At 45.4% G+C, this 19,241-nt stretch overlaps 1 protein-coding gene and 1 pseudogene across 1 annotated transcript; both read left to right on the top strand.

Moving 5' to 3' along the window:
- The first annotated feature begins 14,782 nt into the window (after window positions 1–14,782).
- Window positions 14,783–15,665, top strand: LOC130134617 (disease resistance protein Roq1-like). Its single transcript, XM_056315764.1, has 2 exons — window positions 14,783–15,518; window positions 15,646–15,665. Exons 1-2 carry the CDS (start codon window positions 14,783–14,785, stop codon window positions 15,663–15,665), a joined length of 756 nt encoding a protein of 251 aa, XP_056171739.1.
- On the top strand, window positions 15,608–17,581 carry LOC115680542 (disease resistance protein RPV1-like; annotated as a pseudogene).
- Window positions 17,582–19,241: the final 1,660 nt, after the last annotated feature.

The following is a 19,241-nucleotide window of genomic DNA, read 5'->3' as shown; positions in this document are numbered from 1 at the left end:
TTTTTCTATTTTTTTGTCTTTGAGTCTTTCTCTTTTTGTTCTTTTTTTTTTATTTGGTCAAATGTTTTTTCATCTTATCTCAACTGATCTAAGCGGTGTGATCACTTAAATGCATTTGTGTCAAGTGTCAAATGGAAATTTGTCTTTACTTTTTTTCTCATCTCCATCTTTGTGGCACTTTTTTTAATTTTGAAAACATATTAAGCGGTACTGAGTGTTAAAAAAACTGCATCTTTTATTTTTTACTTTGCTTTTTTCTTATTTTTTCTCCAGTTTATACTATTAATGTGTGTTTTCACATATTTTAGTAGACATTGCATGTAAACTTAATCTTTGTTAGACAAAATTTTTTTTTCTGAAAGTTTAAACTATTAAAAAGCGGATCAACAATGTATTTATAACGTATGATTTAACACTTCATCGTGTGTAAGCTAGTCCTTACACTTGTAAGACTCGTTGTGGGTAGCTACGTTAAGAGGATAACTGGCGAAATAGGAAAATTTACTGAAGATAGGAATAACAAGTAGGAGAAAATTGGCAAAAGAACTACTACAAGTGCCATAACTTGTGTACTGGCGCTCACTTTAGTGTCATAACTTTTTTTGGATCACTTTAGTGCTAAAATTTTGAAAAACGATCACTTAAGTGCTAAAATTTTTGAAAAACGATCACTTAAGTGCCAACTCCGGTGCCGTACACAATTTTTCGCCGGAAATCTGACGTGGCATTTTTTTATTAATTTCTGGGCGACGTGGCTCGCCGAGTCTCGCCGGAGATTGGCACTTAAGTGATCGTTTTCAAAAATTTTAGCACTTAAATGTTCGTTTTACAAAAATTTAGCACTTAAGTGATCGTTTTTCAAAAATTTTAGCACTAAAGTGATCCAAAAAAAGTTATGACACTTAAGTGATTGTTTTTCCTCCGACTTGGCACCAAAGTGATCCGAAAAAGTTATGGCACCAAAGTGAGCGCCGTACACAAGTTATGGCACTTATAGTGTCCTTTGCCGGAGAAAATTGAGAGGGAATGCCAGGATTCAAACCCTTGATTTTGCTTCGATACTATATTAGATAAACCTTTTTTCTTTTTTTTAAGTTTAAGCCATTAGATGTAACGTCCTGAATTCGCCCACTTCCGGGATTAATGAAATAGATGATTATTTCTCATTTCTTTTTAGTGAGTCTCGCCCGGAACTGATCATTCTCGGGATACTGATCATTAGGGAATGGCTAACTAGGAAAACGGTACGTGGACCTAAGAACTCGACCGTGAATCGAGTCCGATTTCGAGAAGCGACGAGGGAACATTTTGTGCCGATATGGGCCGGTCCAAGGAGAGTGACGGATTTGGTTTGACCCACGACGTTCGATCAGATAGCGGGTGATTCCGCACGACCGAGAGTACGCGTGGCGAACGATCCCGAACTTATTCCGGACGACCGCGACCCCTGGGACTAGCTATAAATCCTCGTGTCCTCTTGGGAATCGAGACAGTCACGACTCGAGTAGCCCTAGGTCGATACGCATAACCCCTAAACAGCCGCCCGTTAGTGAGAGACGCTAAAATTGCAAATTGAGTGAAAACGATCGTGGAATTGAGTCCGGACTTCGGTGTCCAATTTCGTGGGCGTACGTGACTATTTTACAAGGAGGACGTCATTTTTATGTGGCCACTCATATTTGGGATCAATAGAGTCGAAAATTGGAAATTTGACCCGGGACCGGAAAATTACCGTTTTGCCCCTAGGCCTAATTTGAGTGTTCCGAATTTTGGGGTTATTTGGGGATTATTTTGGGGTTTTATATTGTTGTATTTCAGGCCAATAATGCTGAAAATTGAGGTCCATATTGCCCCCAAGATATTTAGCAAGTTTAATCCAAGCCCTTGGATTAGGGGCAAGTTAGTCTTTTGGTGCAAAGTGGTTCACCAACTCCCACTAAGCCCAAGCTTATACACTCTCTCTAGTCTCTCTCTCCCTCTCATTCTCACCAGCACCACCACCGGCCATCTCCTCCCACGCCCAACTCCTCTCTTCCATTTTCCTCTTCATTTGGCCGTGAAAGGCCAAGCTCGCCGGAGGAGCTCCGCCGCCGCCGGGCCGATTCGCCCACCACCACCACCACCACCTCGCCTAGCACCATTCAGCCGTCCCACTCCCCTCTCTCTCTCCCGTCCGCCGCGACCAGCATCCCCCTCCCCTTTGCCGCATTGGATCGCCGTCCGTAGGGGAGCCGCGCGCCGCCGCCGGGAACCGCCGCTCGCCGCCACTGCTCAGCTGCCCTCGCCTTCTGTCCAGCCTTGTTGGGAGCCTAGGAAATCCAAGTGAGTACAACTTTAAACCCTAATTAGGCCAATGTGTGTTTCTAGATGAGTTTTAGGGGTTAATTAGGGTAATTTAGGGGTTAGCTTGTGGAGGCTGTTAGGGGCTGATTTTGTGGCGCATTTGGTGACCGAGAGTGATGATTTAATCGAGGTTTAGTGGACTATAGGGTGCTGTGATGTGGCTGTGCATAGGCGCCTTGTTTTGGGTAAAAAGGTGAATTTGGCGGGTGTGGATTGAGGACCAAGTGGTGGCTGTTTTCGTGATGAATTTTGTAGCTTAATGTGGTGATTTGGAAGAGAATTAAATGCCTAAAGTGGGCTGTTCATGGCTGATTTAGTGTGGATTGGATCCGGGCCACAATTGATTAATCATGGCCTTAGTGGAAATCGGCAAGTGTTTTGTGAGCGGACCATGAGGAGGTTGAATTGAACACGAATTGACGTTAGTGTTTCGATGCCGTGTTGAGTACTTATATGCCGTGACTTGAGGGAGCTTTGGGGGTCTTGGACTTGTGATTTTTATTGATCTAGTTTCGTGATTTTGTGTGCCAAGTTTGTGCCATGGCTAGATTGGGTGACTTTATTGGTTGGGCTTGTGATATCTTGAATTGAGCTTGTTGCGTGGTGAATTGAATAAGTGTTGTTGTGCAATTGAATGCTCATTGCGAAATTCATGAATGCCCAAGTGTGAACGTTATGGCTATGAGTGTGCACTTTGAACATTGGCATCACATGTGCATATCTGAGTGTGCACGAATGACATGAGCATGTGATCACCTAAAGTGCCCTGATGCGTTTTACGCGGGGTTCAGATAATAACTGGTGTATGTGAATGTGTGATCACATGAAGCCCTGATGCGTTTTACGCGGGGTAGTGAACCCGTCCTGATGCGTGTTACGCGGGACGATGCCCGGATTACCGGAAGATGACCAGCCTGATGCGTTTTACGCGGGTTGTGTGTCATGAGCCTGATGCGTTTTACGCGGGCCGGAGATCGATCTCAAACAGTTAGACCTGATGCGTTTTACGCGGGTCGGTGAAATTGGTAATTGCAAGTGTGCAAGAGTGCAAGTGTGCGAAATGCATTGATGAGACTTGAGCATGGGTGTGAGCACGAGCATATGCATGACATGCGTCGTGGCTGAATGATGTTCGTATATGTGCCGTGGTTGAGTCCTATGCTGTTATTGTAAATTCATGAGGTGCCTAACCTGCAGGGTCAAGTAAATGATGGATTTGGGCCCGAGGGCCTGAGTCAATTATGTTTCGACTTGTGTGTGATTGTTTAGTGCTCGTCAGGAGGTGCATGTTAGCCTAGTTTAGGTTTAGGGAACCTACTCGCTGAGATTTATTCTCACCGTTGTATTAAACCCAATTTTTCAGACCCCCGGCCTTGAGATGCCTACCGTGCCTATTCGTTTTGGGATCCCTCACCGGATAGACCGGGAGGAGACGGAGTACCCCACAGGGAACGGGGATTTTTGGGTTAGATATCTTTCTACAGTTCGGGTTGATGCGGACGAGGAGCTTGACCAGGTCAACAGATATATAGCGTGGTGTATCAGGGACCATGAAGGGACCTACGGGCCTTTTCGATCTTTTGAGGTTTCGCTTACCGATGCCGGGGATGTTGACCCTCAGTGTCCTGATGGGGAATTGGCGAGCCCTGACCGTGCGCCAGAGGGTGGGAATTCAGACCCGGAGCCGATGGATTCGGAGGACGAGGAGCCTGAGCCCATGGAGCAGGATATGGAGCCGGAGGACGAGGCCGAGCCGATGGATTCCGAGGAGGAGTCAGTTGGGGCCGAGTCCGAGCAGGATTCCCTAGACTCTGATGTCGAGCTGTCTGATAGCTCTTCCGAGTCATCGGGATCCGACTCGGACTGGGTTCCGTAGGTCTAGCCTCAGTCCAAGGGTAGATGGGGTCAATACCTTTTTGACCGGAACCCCTTCTAGTTTTAGTAACCCTGACCGCCCGGGCCACTTACCCATTTTTGTTAGTAGTGGCCATTGACCCGCTTTTGATTTTTGAGCGCAAGCTGTAAATGGATGATGTATATGGTTCCCAGTATCAATGCAAGTGTATATTTATGTTCTCGTGGTTGGTTGTGTAGCTATCCTTGGTTATGTGGTTTAAAAATACTTCGGGTCTAGTATTGCTTTCGCGTGTGCTTTAATCTCTGTGTTGGGCATCGGGTCGGCGACGCGTCCTGGGACGTCGCACTCGAATCGACCTTTGCGAGGGATGTGGCGCGCCGTAGGGTGCGGGGCGTGACATCCCCGTTGATTTGGTATCAGAGCAAGGTCAGCTCGATCCATTTCGGTCGAAGCCTGGAGTGATAAGGAGCGATGACCTTGGGTAGCTAGTAGGGTGACCTCGTGTGCTAAGTGTACCTCCTGACTGTTTGTGTCTTGATTGATTGGTAGTGTAAATGGACCCGTAAAGTGCAGGTGCGGCAGGACCCGAGGTACGTACGCGAATCTCCTTGGTTGAGGTGTTGTGCTGTTGTGTAAGACCGCATGCTGGTTGCTTGACTGCTGCTGTGTATACCTGCCTAGGACCTTAGACCGGTTTAGCTTGGTTAGGTCTCTAATTCCTGAATGGAATTATAGCAGGTAGGTGAGCGTGCGAGCTTGGAGAGATGAGTAACCAAGGAAGAGGTAGAGCTCGAGGCCGTGGTAGAGGTAGAGGTCGAGGTCGTGAGCAAGACCATGTGGAACTGCCAGTGAGAGTTGCTGAGGACCCAAGGGTAGATGGAATTTTAAGAGCTCTCGAGGAAGCTGGGATTCTGGGAGGTAGACTAGCCCAAGAGAGAGATGCCACTATTGCTGCTGCTGTTGAGGCCGCCATGGCTGCTGCCAATGGGGCCAATGGAAATAATGGAAACAATGGAAATAATGGGAATCAGGGGAATCAGGAGAATCCAATTCCAGTACCGGTAAATGTGGTTAGGCCAAGGTCTAAGTTGGTGGAGCAGTTCTTGAAGTTGAACCCGCCAAAGTTCACTGGGAAGGTTGACCCCGAGGCTGCTCCACGCTGGGTGGAAGAATTGGAAAAGGCCTTCGATGTTCTGGGGTGCACCGAGACTGAAAGAGTGACACTAGCAGTGTATCAGTTTCAGGACAATGCAAGTGACTGGTGGAAAGCAACCAAGGGCAGGGTGTTTCCAAAGGGTACCGCCCAGACTTGGGCCGTGTTTACAGAAAACTTCTATGGAAAGTACTTCTCAGAGAGTGCCCAGGAAAGAAAACTGGCTGAATTTATGCGACTCCGCCAAGGGCAGATGACCGTGGATCAGTACGAAGCGGAGTTCGCCAGATTATCTAGATTTGCACCCAGAATGGTAGAGAACCCGCATGACAAGGTTCGGAGATTTAGAGATGGGCTAAAGTCGAATCTTAGGAGCCAGATTGTATCGCTCAATGTCCGGGAATATGGGGAGATGTATGAGCGGGCCCAAGCTATAGAGCGAGACCAGTCAGAGAGGGCAGCCGCATCTGGATCGCGGTTCGCCCCGGCTAGGGACAACCGTCGTCTCGGGAAGAAATCGATGGCGGGAAACAGGCGATTCGTCCCACCGATCAAGAAGAATATCGGAAAGCCGAGCCACCAGCAGAACAGATTTGGGGCTTGCTTCAAATGCGGGAGTATGGACCATCAGATCAGAAATTGTCCCCAGCAACGTCCCGCAGGACCCCCGATGCAACCGCAACAACCCCGGATAGGGAATCAGGCTGGGAATCCCCCGCCAGCTATTATGAATAGACCGCCGGCACAAGGACGGGTGTACGCCATGGTGCGAAGGGAGATTGAGAATGCGTCAGGTGTGGTCACAGGTATGGTTTCTCTGTGCCATCATGTAGCTTATGCTTTGTTTGATCCGGGGGCGTCGCACTCCTTCGTATTTGCTCAGTTTGTTGAATTGGCTGGATTAAGACCTGTCTTGTTAGAAGTGCAATTGCGTGTGACTACGCCATTAATGGATAAGATATGCATATCGTTAGGATGCCCGGATTGTGAGATAGTAATTGGTGGCGTAGAAAGTAAGAGATCTAGCTGTGTTGCCAATGTATGATTTTGATTTGATTGTGGGCATGGATTGGTTAGTTAGACAGAATGCTGTGATGGATTGCAGTACCAGGGTGATTCAGTTTAGTCCGGCTGGACACCCTAAATTTGAGTTTGTAGGGAGTCGAGGAGGAACCTCGATCCCTTGGGTTTCATCAGTAGAGGCAACTAAGTTGTTGAGTGAGAGCTGTCAAGGTTATCTGGCAAGTGTAGTTGATTCGACAGCGGAAGAAGTGCGGCTAGAGGATATAGCAGTGGTGTGCAACTTTCCCGATGTCTTTCCTCGGGAATTGCCGGGATTGCCACCGGAAAGAGAAGTAGAGTTTGTTATCGAGTTGGCACCTGGGACTGAGCCAATCTCGAAGCCGCCTTATAGGATGTCATTGTCAGAGTTGAAGGAATTAAAGGTTCAGATGCAGGAACTGCTAGACAAAGGTTTTATTCGACCGAGTGCGTCTCCATGGGGAGCGCCGGTATTATTCGTCAGGAAGAAGGATGGGTCGTTGAGGCTGTGTATTGATTACCGTCAGCTGAATCAAGTCACAATCAAGAATAAGTATCCCTTCCCAAGGATTGACGACTTGTTTGATCAGTTGCAAGGAGCCTCGGTATTTTCCAAAATTGACCTAAGGACGGGGTATCATCAGTTAAGGATCCAAAAGGAAGATATCCCTAAGACGGCGTTTAGGACGAGATATGGACACTATGAGTTCACAGTGATGCCGTTTGGACTGACGAATGCCCCTGCTGCTTTCATGGATTTAATGAACCGGGTATTCAAGGAATTTTTAGACCAGTTCGTCATTGTTTTCATTGATGATATTTTAGTGTATTCGAAGAGTCCCGAGGAACATGAGGTACATTTGGAAAAGGTTCTACGGACGTTAAGAGAGCACGCGTTGTATGCTAAGTTTAGCAAGTGCGAATTTTGGTTGAATCGAGTTGCATTTCTTGGGCATATAATTTCCGGAGAAGGAATCTTCGTGGATCCGGCAAAGATTGAAGCAGTGATGGATTGGCCGAGACCGACGACAGTTACTAAGGTTCGGAGTTTCTTAGGACTGGCAGGTTATTATCGGAGATTCGTGGAAAGATTCTCAGCGATAGCCACTCCATTGACAAGGTTGCTTAAGAAGGAGACTAAGTTTGAGTGGACCGAAAAGTGCGAAGAAAGTTTTCAGGAGTTGAAGCAGAGATTGACGACGGCGCCAGTGTTGACAATTCCTTCAGGACCGGGCGGGTATGAGATTTATAGTGATGCTTCGCTCAAGGGATTGGGATGCGTGCTAATGCAACATGGAAGGGTGGTTGCTTATGCATCGCGACAGTTAAGGCCTCATGAGATGAACTACCCGACCCACGACTTGGAACTGGCAGCAATTATTTTCGCGCTTAAGATTTGGAGGCACTACTTATGTGGAGAAAGGTTCCAAATCTACACGGACCATCAGAGCCTCAAGTATTTGTTTTCGCAGAAGGAATTGAATATGAGGCAGAGGCACTGGATGGAACTATTGAAGGACTATGATTGCGACATATTGTATCACCCTGGAAAGGCCAACCGGGTAGCGGATGCCTTGAGCAGGAAATCGAGCATCGCGCAATTAATAGTCAAAGAATGGATTTTATTGGAAGGAGCGCGAGACTCAGAATTTAAGTTTGAGGTAGGACACCTCTCCAGTCTGATGGCGATGTTAAGGATTGAACCGGAAGTGCAAGCCAAGATTAAGGCGTTGCAGTCTACGGACCCTGAGATTCAGAAGATTCTGGAAATGGATAGTACTAAGACGAAACCGGACTTCCAAGTGTCCGAAGACGGAATTCTTAAGTTTCGAGGACGTTTATGCGTGCCCGATGATTTGGAGCTTAAGGAAGAGATTTTGTCGGAGGCTCATAGGAGCAATTATAGTATTCACCCGGGTAGCACGAAGATGTACCAGAACCTTCGACAGCACTATTGGTGGAACGAGATGAAAGTGGACGTGGCCAAGCATGTGGCCAAGTGTCTAACGTGCCAACAAGTGAAGGCATATCATTGTAAGCCTGGTGGTATGTTGCAGCCGTTGGAAATCCCATAATGGAAATGGGAGCATATTACCATGGATTTTGTAACGGATTGCCAAGAAGCCAGAGGGGACACGACTCCATTTGGGTGATAGTAGACAGGCTGACCAAGTCAGCGTACTTCCTGGCAGTGCGAAAGAACTTCGAGCTAGAAAGGTTAGCAGAATTATATGTGCGACAGATAGTCCGTCTTCATGGAGTCCCGGTATCGATTACTTCAGACCGTAATCCCCGGTTTACTGCGAATTTTTTGAAAAGTCTGCAAGCAGCCTTAGGAACAAAGTTGCAATTCAGCACGGCCTATCATCCGCAAACGGATGGCCAGTCTGAGAGGACTATTCAGACCTTAGAGGATATGCTGAGAGCGTGTGTATTAGATTTTCAGGGCAAGTGGGAAGAGCAGTTGCATTTGGTGGAATTTGCCTAAAATAACAGCTTTCAGCAGAGTATCGAAATGGCACCGTTTGAAGCACTTTATGGCAGAGCGTGCAGAACGCCGTTATGTTGGGACGAAGTGGGGGAAAGAAGTGTAACGGGTCCAGAGTTGGTACAGCAGTCGGTGGAAACAGTAAAGGTTATCCGGGAAAGGCTAAGATCAGCTCAGAGCCGTCAGAAAAGTTACGCGGACCGAAGGCGTAGACCGTTGGAGTTCCAGGTTGGCGACCATGTATTCCTTAAAATCTCGCCGATGAGAGGACTGTCTCGGTTTGGCAAGAAGGGAAAGCTGAGTCCAAGGTATACAGGCCCGTTCGAGATTTTGGAAAGGATTGGAACGTTGGCTTATCGTCTCGCCTTGCCGCCGAATTTGTCGCAGGTTCATAACGTCTTCCACGTGTCAATGTTGAGGAAGTACGAACCGGATCCGACCCACGTGCTGAATCATGAGGTAATAGACGTGGACGACAGGGTGTCGTACGTGGAGAAGCCAGTGCGAATCGAGGACAGGAAAGAACAGGTTTTGAGGAGCAAGACGATCCCGTTGGTCAAAGTTATCTGGGAACATCACGGGACGGAAGGCGCCACCTGGGAAAGCGAGGAAGCAATGCGACGTCAGCACCCCCATTTATTTGAGTAGTCGAGTTTGGATTGTAAATTTCGAGGACGAAATTTTTGTAAGGGGGGAAGAGTTGTAACGTCCTGAATTTGCCCACTTCCGGGATTAATGAAATAGATGATTATTTCTCATTTCGTTTTAGTGAGTCTCGCCCGGAACTGATCATTCTCGGGATACTGACCATTAGGGAATGGCTAACTAGGAAAACGGTACGTGGACCCAAGAACTCGACCGTGAATCGAGTCCGATTCCGAGAAGCGACGAGGGAACATTTTGTGCCGATATGGGCCGGTCCAAGGAGAGTGACGGATTTGGTTTGACCGACGACGTTCGATCGGATAGCGGGTGATTCCGCACGACCGAGAGTACGCGCGGCGAACGATCCCGAACTTATTCCGGACGACCGCGACCCCTGGGACTAGCGATAAATCCTCGTGTCCTCTTGGGAATCGAGACCGTCACGACTCGAGTAGCCCTAGGTCGATACGCGTAACCCCTAAACAGCCGCCCGTTAGTGAGAGACGCTAAAATTGCAAATCGAGTGAAAACGATCGTGGAATTGAGTCCGGACTTCGGTGTCGAATTTTGTGGGCGTACGCGACTATTTTGCAAGGACGACGTCATTTTTATGTGGCCACTCATATTTGGGATCAATAGAGTCGGAAATTGAAAATTTGACCAGGGACCGGAAAATTACCGTTTTGCCCTTAGGCCTAATTTGAGTGTTCCGAATTTTGGGGTTATTTGGGGATTATTTTGGGGTTTTATATTGTTGTATTTTAGGCCAATAATGCTGAAAATTGAGATCCATATTGCCCCAGAGATATTTAGCAAGTTTAATCCAAGCCCTTGGATTAGGGGCAAGTTAGTCTTTTGGTGCAAAGTGGTTCACCAACTCCCACTAAGCCCAAGCTTATACACTCTCTCTAGTCTCTCTCTCCCTCTCATTCTCACCAGCACCACCACCGGCCATCTCCTCCCACGCCCAACTCCTCTCTTCCATTTTCCTCTTCATTTGGCCGTGAAAGGCCAAGCTCGCCGGAGGAGCTCCGCCGCCGCCGGGCCGATTCGCCACCACCACCACCACCACCTCGCCTAGCACCATTCAGCCGTCCCACTCCCCTCTCTCTCTCCCGTCCGCCGCGACCAGCATCCCCCTCCCCTTCGCCGCATTGGATCGCCGTCCGTCGGGGAGCCGCGCGCCGCCGCCGCTCGCCGCCGCTCACCGCCATTGCTCAGCTGCCCTCACCTTTTGTCCAGCCTTGTTGGGAGCCTAGGAAATCCAAGTGAGTACAACCCTAAACCCTAATTAGGCCAATGTGTGTTTCTAGATGAGTTTTAGGGGTTAATTAGGGTAATTTAGGGATTAGCTTGTGGAGGTTATTAGGGGCTGATTTTGTGGGGCATTTGGTGACCAAGAGTGATGATTTAATCGAGGTTTAGTGGACTATAGGGTGCTGTGATGTGGCTGTGCACAGGCGCCTTGTTTTGGGTAAAAAGGTGAATTTGGCGGGTGTGGATTGAGGACCAAGTGGTGGCTGTTTTCGTGATGAATTTTGTAGCTTAATGTGGTGATTTGGAAGAGAATTAAAGGCCTAAAGTGGGCTGTTCATGGCTGATTTAGTGTGGATTGGATCCGGGCCACATTTGATTAATCATGGCCTTAGTGGAAATCGGCAAGTGTTTTGTGAGCGGACCATGAGGAGGTTGAATTGAACGCGAATTGACGTTAGTGTTTCGATGCCGTGTTGAGTACTTATATGCCGTGACTTGAGGGAGCTTTGGGGGTCTTGGACTTGTGATTTTTATTGATCTAGTTTCGTGATTTTGTGTGCCAAGTTTGTGCCATGGCTAGATTGGGTGACTTTATTGGTTGGGTTGTGATATCTTGAATTGAGCTTGTTGCGTGGTGAATTGAATAAGTGTTGTTGTGCAATTGAATGCTCATTGCGAAATTCATGGATGCTCAAGTGTGAACGTTATGGCCATGAGTGTGCACTTTGAACATTGGCATCACATGTGCATATCCGAGTGTGCACGAATGACATGAGCATGTGATCACCTAAAGTGCCATGATGCGTTTTACGCGGGGTTCAGATAATAACTGGTGTATGTGAATGTGTGATCACATGAAGCCCTGATGCGTTTTACGCGGGGTAGTGAACCCGTCCTGATGCGTGTTACGCGGGACGATGCCCGGATTACCGGAAGATGACTGGCCTGATGCGTTTTACGCGGGTTGTGTGTCATGAGCCTGATGCGTTTTACGCGGGCCGGAGATCGATCTCAAACTGTTAGACCTGATGCGTTTTACGCGGGTCGGTGAAATTGGTAATTGCAAGTGTGCAAGAGTGCAAGTGTGCGAAATGCATTGATGAGACTTGAGCATGGGTGTGAGCACGAGCATATGCATGACATGCGTCGTGGCTGAATGATGTTCGTATATGTGCCGTGGTTGAGTCCTATGCTGTTATTGTAAATTCATGAGGTGCCTAACCTGCAGGGTCAAGTAAATGATGGATTTGGGCCCGAGGGCCTGAGTCAATTATGTTTCGACTTGTGTGTGATTGTTTAGTGCTCGTCAGGAGGTGCATGTTAGCCTAGTTTAGGTTTAGGGAACCTACTCGCTGAGATTTATTCTCACTGTTGTATTAAACCCAATTTTTCAGACCCCCGGCCTTGAGATGTCTACCGTGCCTATTCATTTTGGGATCCCTTACCGGATAGACCGGGAGGAGACGGAGTACCCCGCAGGGAACGGGGATTTTTGGGTTAGATATCTTTCTACAGTTCGGGTTGATGCGGGCGAGGAGCTTGACCAGGTCCACAGATATATAGCGTGGTGTATCAGGGACCATGAAGGGACCTACGGGCCTTTTCGATCTTTTGAGGTTCCGCTTACCGATGCCGGGGATGTTGACCCTCAGTGTCCCGATGGGGAATTGGCGAGCCCTGACCGTGCGCCGGAGGGTGGGAATTCAGACCCGGAGCCGATGGATTCGGAGGACGAGGAGCCTGAGCCCATGGAGCAGGATATGGAGCCGGAGGACGAGGCCGAGCCGATGGATTCCGAGGAGGAGTCAGCTGGGGCCGAGTCCGAGCAGGATTCCCTAGACTCTGATGTCGAGCTGTCTGATAGCTCTTCCGAGTCATCGGGATCCGACTCGGACTGGGTTCCGTAGGTCTAGCCTCAGTCCAAGGGTAGATGGGGTCAGTACCTTTTTGACCGGAACCCCTTCTAGTTTTAGTAACCCTGACCGCCCGGGCCACTTACCCATTTTTGTTAGTAGTGGCCATTGACCCGCTTTTGATTTTTGAGCGCAAGCTGTAAATGGATGATGTATATGGTTCCCAGTATCAATGCAAGTGTATATTTATGTTCTCGTGGTTGGTTGTGTAGCTATCCTTGGTTATGTGGTTTAAAAATAGTTCGGGTATAGTATTGCTTCCGTGTGTGCTTTAATCTCTGTGTTGGGCATCGGGTCGGCGACGCGTCCTGGGACGTCGCACTCGAATCGACCTTTGCGAGGGATGTGGCGCGCCGTAGAGTGCGGGGCATGACATTAGAAAACTGATCAACAGTGTATTTGTAGCATATGACTTAACATCTTAACGGATGATTATTATAACAAAACTGTAAATTTAAATTTATATTGATAAAGTTAGACCTATGTTTCGGCTACATAGATGCATTTTATGCATTTAAGAAGGGTTAAAAAAAAAGTCATAACATGTGCTTACTGACTTGCATAATTTGAACAAGAAACAATTACTAAAGAAAAAGTTGAAAGATCTATCAAGTACAAGTATTCACATATATTGACCAATCACTCAAGTTTTAACTTGCATCCTATTTGAAATTTCGTGTACGTGAAATTCTTTTAGGACATGATTCAAGGAAAAAAAGGTATGACTATATTGATTGAGATATGCATAAATGATAGTAATGGTTTTTAAAGTGATGTGAAGGGAAAATTGTCCAAAAAATCATAAACCTATTGCACTTCAGTCCTAGACATTTTCATGATTTGCTAATTTTAGTCCAACCGGCCAATTTTAGCCGAAAATCACTGACACGGATACTAGCTATCCTACGTGGCTGGCTGACGTTAAAGTGGACAATTTTTAATGATATTTTAATTTTTTTTCAATTTTTTTCTTTTCTTTTTTCCTTTCTTTTTTTTTTCTCTTTCCTTCTTCCTCCTCTAGTCGGTTGCCGAGGCTTGGCAATTGGCCAGAGGCGAAAGCCGGTGAGGTTGCCGACCTCTAGCGAAGCTTGCCCCCGCTCGCCCCTCCATGGCGAGGGCGACCTTGATCTCGTTGTTGCTAAGCGCGGCACGGCCTCGCTATTGCTAGGCGAGGCTCGCCCGAGGCTAGTGAGGTTGACCTCACCAGCCCGCGCCTTTGGCGGCGACCGGCTAGAGGAGGAAGAAGGAAAGAAAAGACAAAGAAAAATAAATAAATAAATAAATTCAAAAAATATTATTAAAAATTATCCATGTCAGCGCCGTCCGTCCTATGTTGCATGGCTAACGTCCACGTCAACGACTTCTAGCCAAAATTGGCCGAATTGACTCAATTGACAAAATTGAAAGGTTTATGATTGAATTGGCAAAAGTGCAATAGATTTATGACTTTTTTAACAATTTTCCCGTGATGTGACGGTATGCAACATCATCAATCTACTTCTAGACCACATCTTTGTTGAAATATATACAAGCTTTTGAGTTAGAAGGGTACATATTAAGAGGACAATATATATCTTTTTCTCATGTTAATTGTTTTAACCTTTCAACGTAAATTAATTGTTATTAGTGTTCGCTGCGGCGCGCACGTATCTTCTAGGAGGACATGTGGAAACTTCAATTTGCAATCTTTAGACCATTGTCGTCGGTTGCGTTAAACAATTTTAGAAGAACACGCGGGATAAAAATGGGAACCAACAATATTTCAATGGTTGAACAGTTGCCGCCCCATATCGTATTTCAATTGGGTCATGTTTTCTATTAATATGATCTGAGGTTTTAAAGAAGGTTAATTGTTTGACAAAACTTATTTGAAAGGTAAATGATCATTACCCCTGAACCTTGGATTTCCTTAGAAACCATGGGGCAATAATGTTGATCAATGGTAGATCAATATGACCAGTGACTTCGTATGGTAGACAATCTAGGCAAACACAACGTTGGAAAAGATCAACAAATATAAGTACTTCTTCGCATCTTATAGCCTTATCAGTGAGCAATCATCATTTTTCTCGTAGGTGGCTAAAATGGAAGCGAAAAGACAAGTTGCCAGAATCGAAAAAGTTGCTGGAACTGATGATCAAGTAAACCAAATAATGAGCTTGATGAATATTGATGATAAGGACAAGCGGATCGTTGTCGTCGTCCACGGAGAAGGTGGGATTGGCAAGACGACTCTCGCAAAACTCGTATACAACCAAGTCTCCTGTGATTTCGATGGCTGTAGCTTCCTTGCAGATATTAAAGAAGCAACTCAAGTATTAGGAGGGCTTCAGCTTTTGCAAACTAAGCTGATTTCCGATGTTCTAAAACGGGAACTTGAGGATGTTGCGTTTGTCAGCAGGGGAACTGAGTTTTTCAGGGACTCGTTGTGCAACATGAGAGTTTTCATTATCCTTGATGATGTGAAAAATGCGTTTCATGTCCAGAAACTCATTGGAGATTGCTTTGATCGCTTTGCTTCTGGAAGTAGGATCCTTGTTACCACCAGAAACAGTGTCGTCCTGGAAGAATCCCCTCAGATCCGGACTTATCATGTTAGTCGTTTGGATAAGGATCAGGCTCTTCAACTCTTAAGGCGGCATGCATCTATCCCAACTTCTTCCTCTCGTAGCAACTTCGAGCTTTGGAATGATGCTCTTAATGCCATGGCAGGACTCCCATTGTTAATTGAAGTTATGGGTGCATTCCTCGATATTAAAGCGCGGAGGAAATTGTATGAATTACTACGGGAGTTCATATTCTGGAAGAGGGATTTTCAGAGTATTGTGGAGGGAGGAGTATTGTGGAAGAGGAAACAGAGATTTCTGGATATCGCCTGCTTTACCAACGAAACAGATAGTCGAATTGCTTGGTACCTATGGTATGACTTCTCTTTTCTGCCTTACAGTGCAATTTGGACTCCCCTAGCCAAAATTGGAGAGAACAATCAGATATGGATGCATAGCATGTTGAGGCGACTTGGCAGAGAAATCGTTCGTGCGGAGAATCTTACAGATCCAGGAAGGAGGAGTAGATTATTTAATCATGAAATAGCTCTCGATACGATAAAGCGGAAAAAGGTGAGAGTTTGGTGTGCTTTTTTTTTTTTCCATGGTGAAGCATCAGATGTACTTTTGTTATGTTCACCGCCAAAGGAAAAGAACTATTTTGACAAATACTGTTAAGATCTGACCATGTGTTCAATTGACGTTTTTCGTCATTTTTCTTTAGGATTTTTTCCTGACTGGTTACATTTTGAGAAGAGAGACCATCCTCACTACTTCTATTCGTTTTTCTCGTCCATCACAGGTAACTAAAAAAGTTGAGGCACTCTGCCTTAACTTTCAGTGGCATACTTCAGACAAACTTACACCAGAAAATTTTGAGAGCATGCCAAACCTACGGTTTCTTCAATTGGATCATGCAGACATTGCCGGAGATTTCGCTAACATTTTTCCAAAATTAAGGTGGCTCCGTTGGCGAGGGTGCCCTCGACGTCTGCAAGTAACAAATTTTCACTTGGGAAACTTAACCATTCTCGAACTGTCATGGAGCAAAGTCACAAAAGACTGGGAAAGATGGGGTCAAATCAAGGTAGTTTACAACTTGTTGCTATGGTGAAATGGCTCTGTCTAACGTAAATAGTCATCAAGTGAGCTCATGCAAAAATTTCTCCTATTTTGCAGATGAAGAACTTGAAAGTTCTAGATCTTACAGGTTGTGCTGACTTATTAGTCATTCCTAAGTTCTCTGGCTGCAAAAATCTGGCCATATTGATTATGGAGTGATGTTCGCAATTGGTCAAGATAGATCATTCGATTGGGGATTTGAAGTGCTTGGTTCCCCTGAATTTGAAGCTCTGCACAGAGCTCAGCATGTTGCCGGTAGAAGTGGGTCACCTGACAACTTTGAAAGAGCTTCTCATGGATGGGACTTTGATACAAGAAATTCCCATCTCCATCGGTCATTTAAAGCAGCTTGAAACTCTGGGTGCCTCAAATTGCTTCTCATTGAGTCAGTTACCGAGAATGAAATGTCACCTGACGAATATCTCATTTCTTTCCCTGGATGGCACTAAGATCGCAACACTTCCTAACTCTGTTGGAGAACTGGTCAGACTTAAACACTTGTCTTTGAGGGATTGCCGTCGAATAAGAAAACTTCCAAACTCCATTGGCATAGGGAGATCATTAGTCGAGTTAGACATGTCGGGGACAGGCGTTTCCAAGTTTCCAGATTCGCTAAAAAATCTGCAGAATTTGAAGGTGCTTAGAATGGATTCTTGTTTCTTTAGAGAGTTCCCTCCTGAAATCATAGAGCTCACTAGCCTTGAAGAAATACAAGCCTCCTGGTGTCGGAGTCTCGAGGGCGGCATCCCAAGCGAGATCGGGAAGTTGCATAATCTGAGAATCTTGAGGCTGCGATATTCAAGCATTTCCAGTATACCCGCAGAGATTTACCAACTTTCCAATCTTCGGACCCTTGATTTACTTCACTGCGACCTGATCAAAGAGTTGCCAAGGCTACCCTCTAGCATAACGGATTTGCATGTAGATGAGGAACTCAAGTCCCTCGCATCTGCCACAGCTAGGGAAGCTATGCCAGTGCCATGAAGACTAGGCTCTAGAGACCCTGGAGAAAATGATGGCCTTTCCCATTTACCTCATGTTTTCATTGCAAATTCGAATATGGATATCACCAAGAATGTGTTTTTCTCAAGTTTCCAAGTCGTTTTGTCAACACGGAACTTTATATGTGTGTATATGCGTATGTACACCTGGCTATCCATATATTTCCTCAATGACTGAGGCGAAAATTCCCAATGCAGATGGTAACTCAGGAGCATGGAGTCTACTAACTTGGGTAGTACACAGATCAGCGTATAGACTTTTATGATAGTCTCCAGAAGATTGGTATTGATTCTGCTGCACCTTATCATCTAATTTTTTTTGTTAGGTCCTTTTATGTCAGACACTCCCTCTTCCTTGTCTTTCTAGTGTCTGGGATTAGAACAAATTAATTCGTCCTCTCATACGGATCAGTTGATATATCTTCATAAATTTTACAAATGGAGGCCCGCGCACTTCTTTTGCACGTGCACTGCGGGTAATCCAAATAGGGAAGTTCTCCTCTCTAATGGGAAGTTATTCTCTCTAATGGGAAATTATTCTCCCATCAGGGTGACCCAAGTCCAAAACCCAACATCTCTCACTTGCACACGATCGGTTTGATGCAGGATCTCCATATTTGTATGTCTCATGTAGATATAATTTTTAAAATCTCTTCACAGATAAAATCATATAGGAATATTGGTCGTGTGAGAAAAGAGTACACCTGCATTAAACTTATTATGCATTGGTTAAGTTACATAGAAGCTGCAATAAAGAATCTCGCCGTACTCCGAAATCAATTCATTACGTCAATCAAAGCATCTTTAATCACTCATAAAAGCATGATTAACTCTATCATGTATCCACAGTCAGGTTAAAAATTAAGGTAGACATTATTGGCCCGCCGATGAATACATGTACTACTGTAGACCCAAATTGTCTTCCTTTGTTACTTGAGTCTTTCCATCTTAACCTAGTTGCTTTCCTAACATGTCCCCAAAGTCACATCATTCTTGATCCGAGAAAACATGCTAAAGTAGTCACTAGATCAATATTTCGAAAACACAATTGAAAGTTTTAGGGTAGTATAAGAGAATCTTATAATCTCTGGAATATCACACAATGGAGTTTAAGGATTAATTTCAATAATTACAATTTTCTTCCCCTTAGTCAATATTCAGCACACCCGGTATAAATCATGTGCTACGGTGTTGCTTTATCTCTCGGAGCGTATGTCATTATCATTCATAGCACATATACATACAAACGCCAACAGACTTCAGCTAGTCATTCTTATTTGACTAACCCAAATTCTCATAGGGAGACACTCTCAACTTTCTGCATGGAACTCCTCTCGGCTTATGGATTCTTGATAGCGTGGCTTTGAAGTTACTCAAGGCAATTGATCCTAATTTCAATTCAGCTGCTCGTTAATTACAACAAACCATATTCATGTGATTATTTTCTAATGGAACATTCTGATCAAGAAGTTTCTATGGAGCGATCTTTAGTATTAATTTTTTCCTTCCAAAAATCTTTCGGTTGATTTAGCCCAAGTCCAAAGCATCTATGTTGGGAGATGATCCAGAGACCAGGTGGATTTCTAAGGAGGATTTGAACAAGCTGCTTCAAAACTCTAAAAAAATCATAATCATAAGGAGGCCTCTTTATGTCCAATCCCAATTTTATCATAAATCGAGTAAATTTTGTGGTAAGATTTGTTAATTCCTTCGTGAGATTAAGAGATTATTTCTCGAGGAATTTTATGCTAAAATTATGTGAGTTATTAGGTGTAATTGGGAGGTTAGGAAACACTGAGAGTGTTTGAGTGACTCGAGTATGGTTGTAATCTCCGTTGTATCGCTTGATCTATAGTGGCATTTGTTGCTAATAT

This window comes from Syzygium oleosum, unplaced genomic scaffold (assembly GCF_021117445.2).
Source record: "Syzygium oleosum isolate NSW1041296 unplaced genomic scaffold, Sole_v2.1 Sole_v2.11, whole genome shotgun sequence".
In the NCBI taxonomy this organism is placed as follows: domain Eukaryota; kingdom Viridiplantae; phylum Streptophyta; class Magnoliopsida; order Myrtales; family Myrtaceae; genus Syzygium; species Syzygium oleosum.
This window is presented reverse-complemented; position numbering and strand designations above follow the sequence as displayed.

Coding starts and splice junctions, on each gene's coding strand:
- LOC130134617 (XM_056315764.1), top strand. CDS start 14,783: ATGGAAGCGAAAAGACAAGTTGCCAGAATCGAAAAAGTTGCTGGAACT. Junction 15,519..15,645: donor CTGGAAGAGGGATTTTCAGA/GTATTGTGGAGG, acceptor TCTGCCTTACAG/TGCAATTTGGACTCCCCTAG.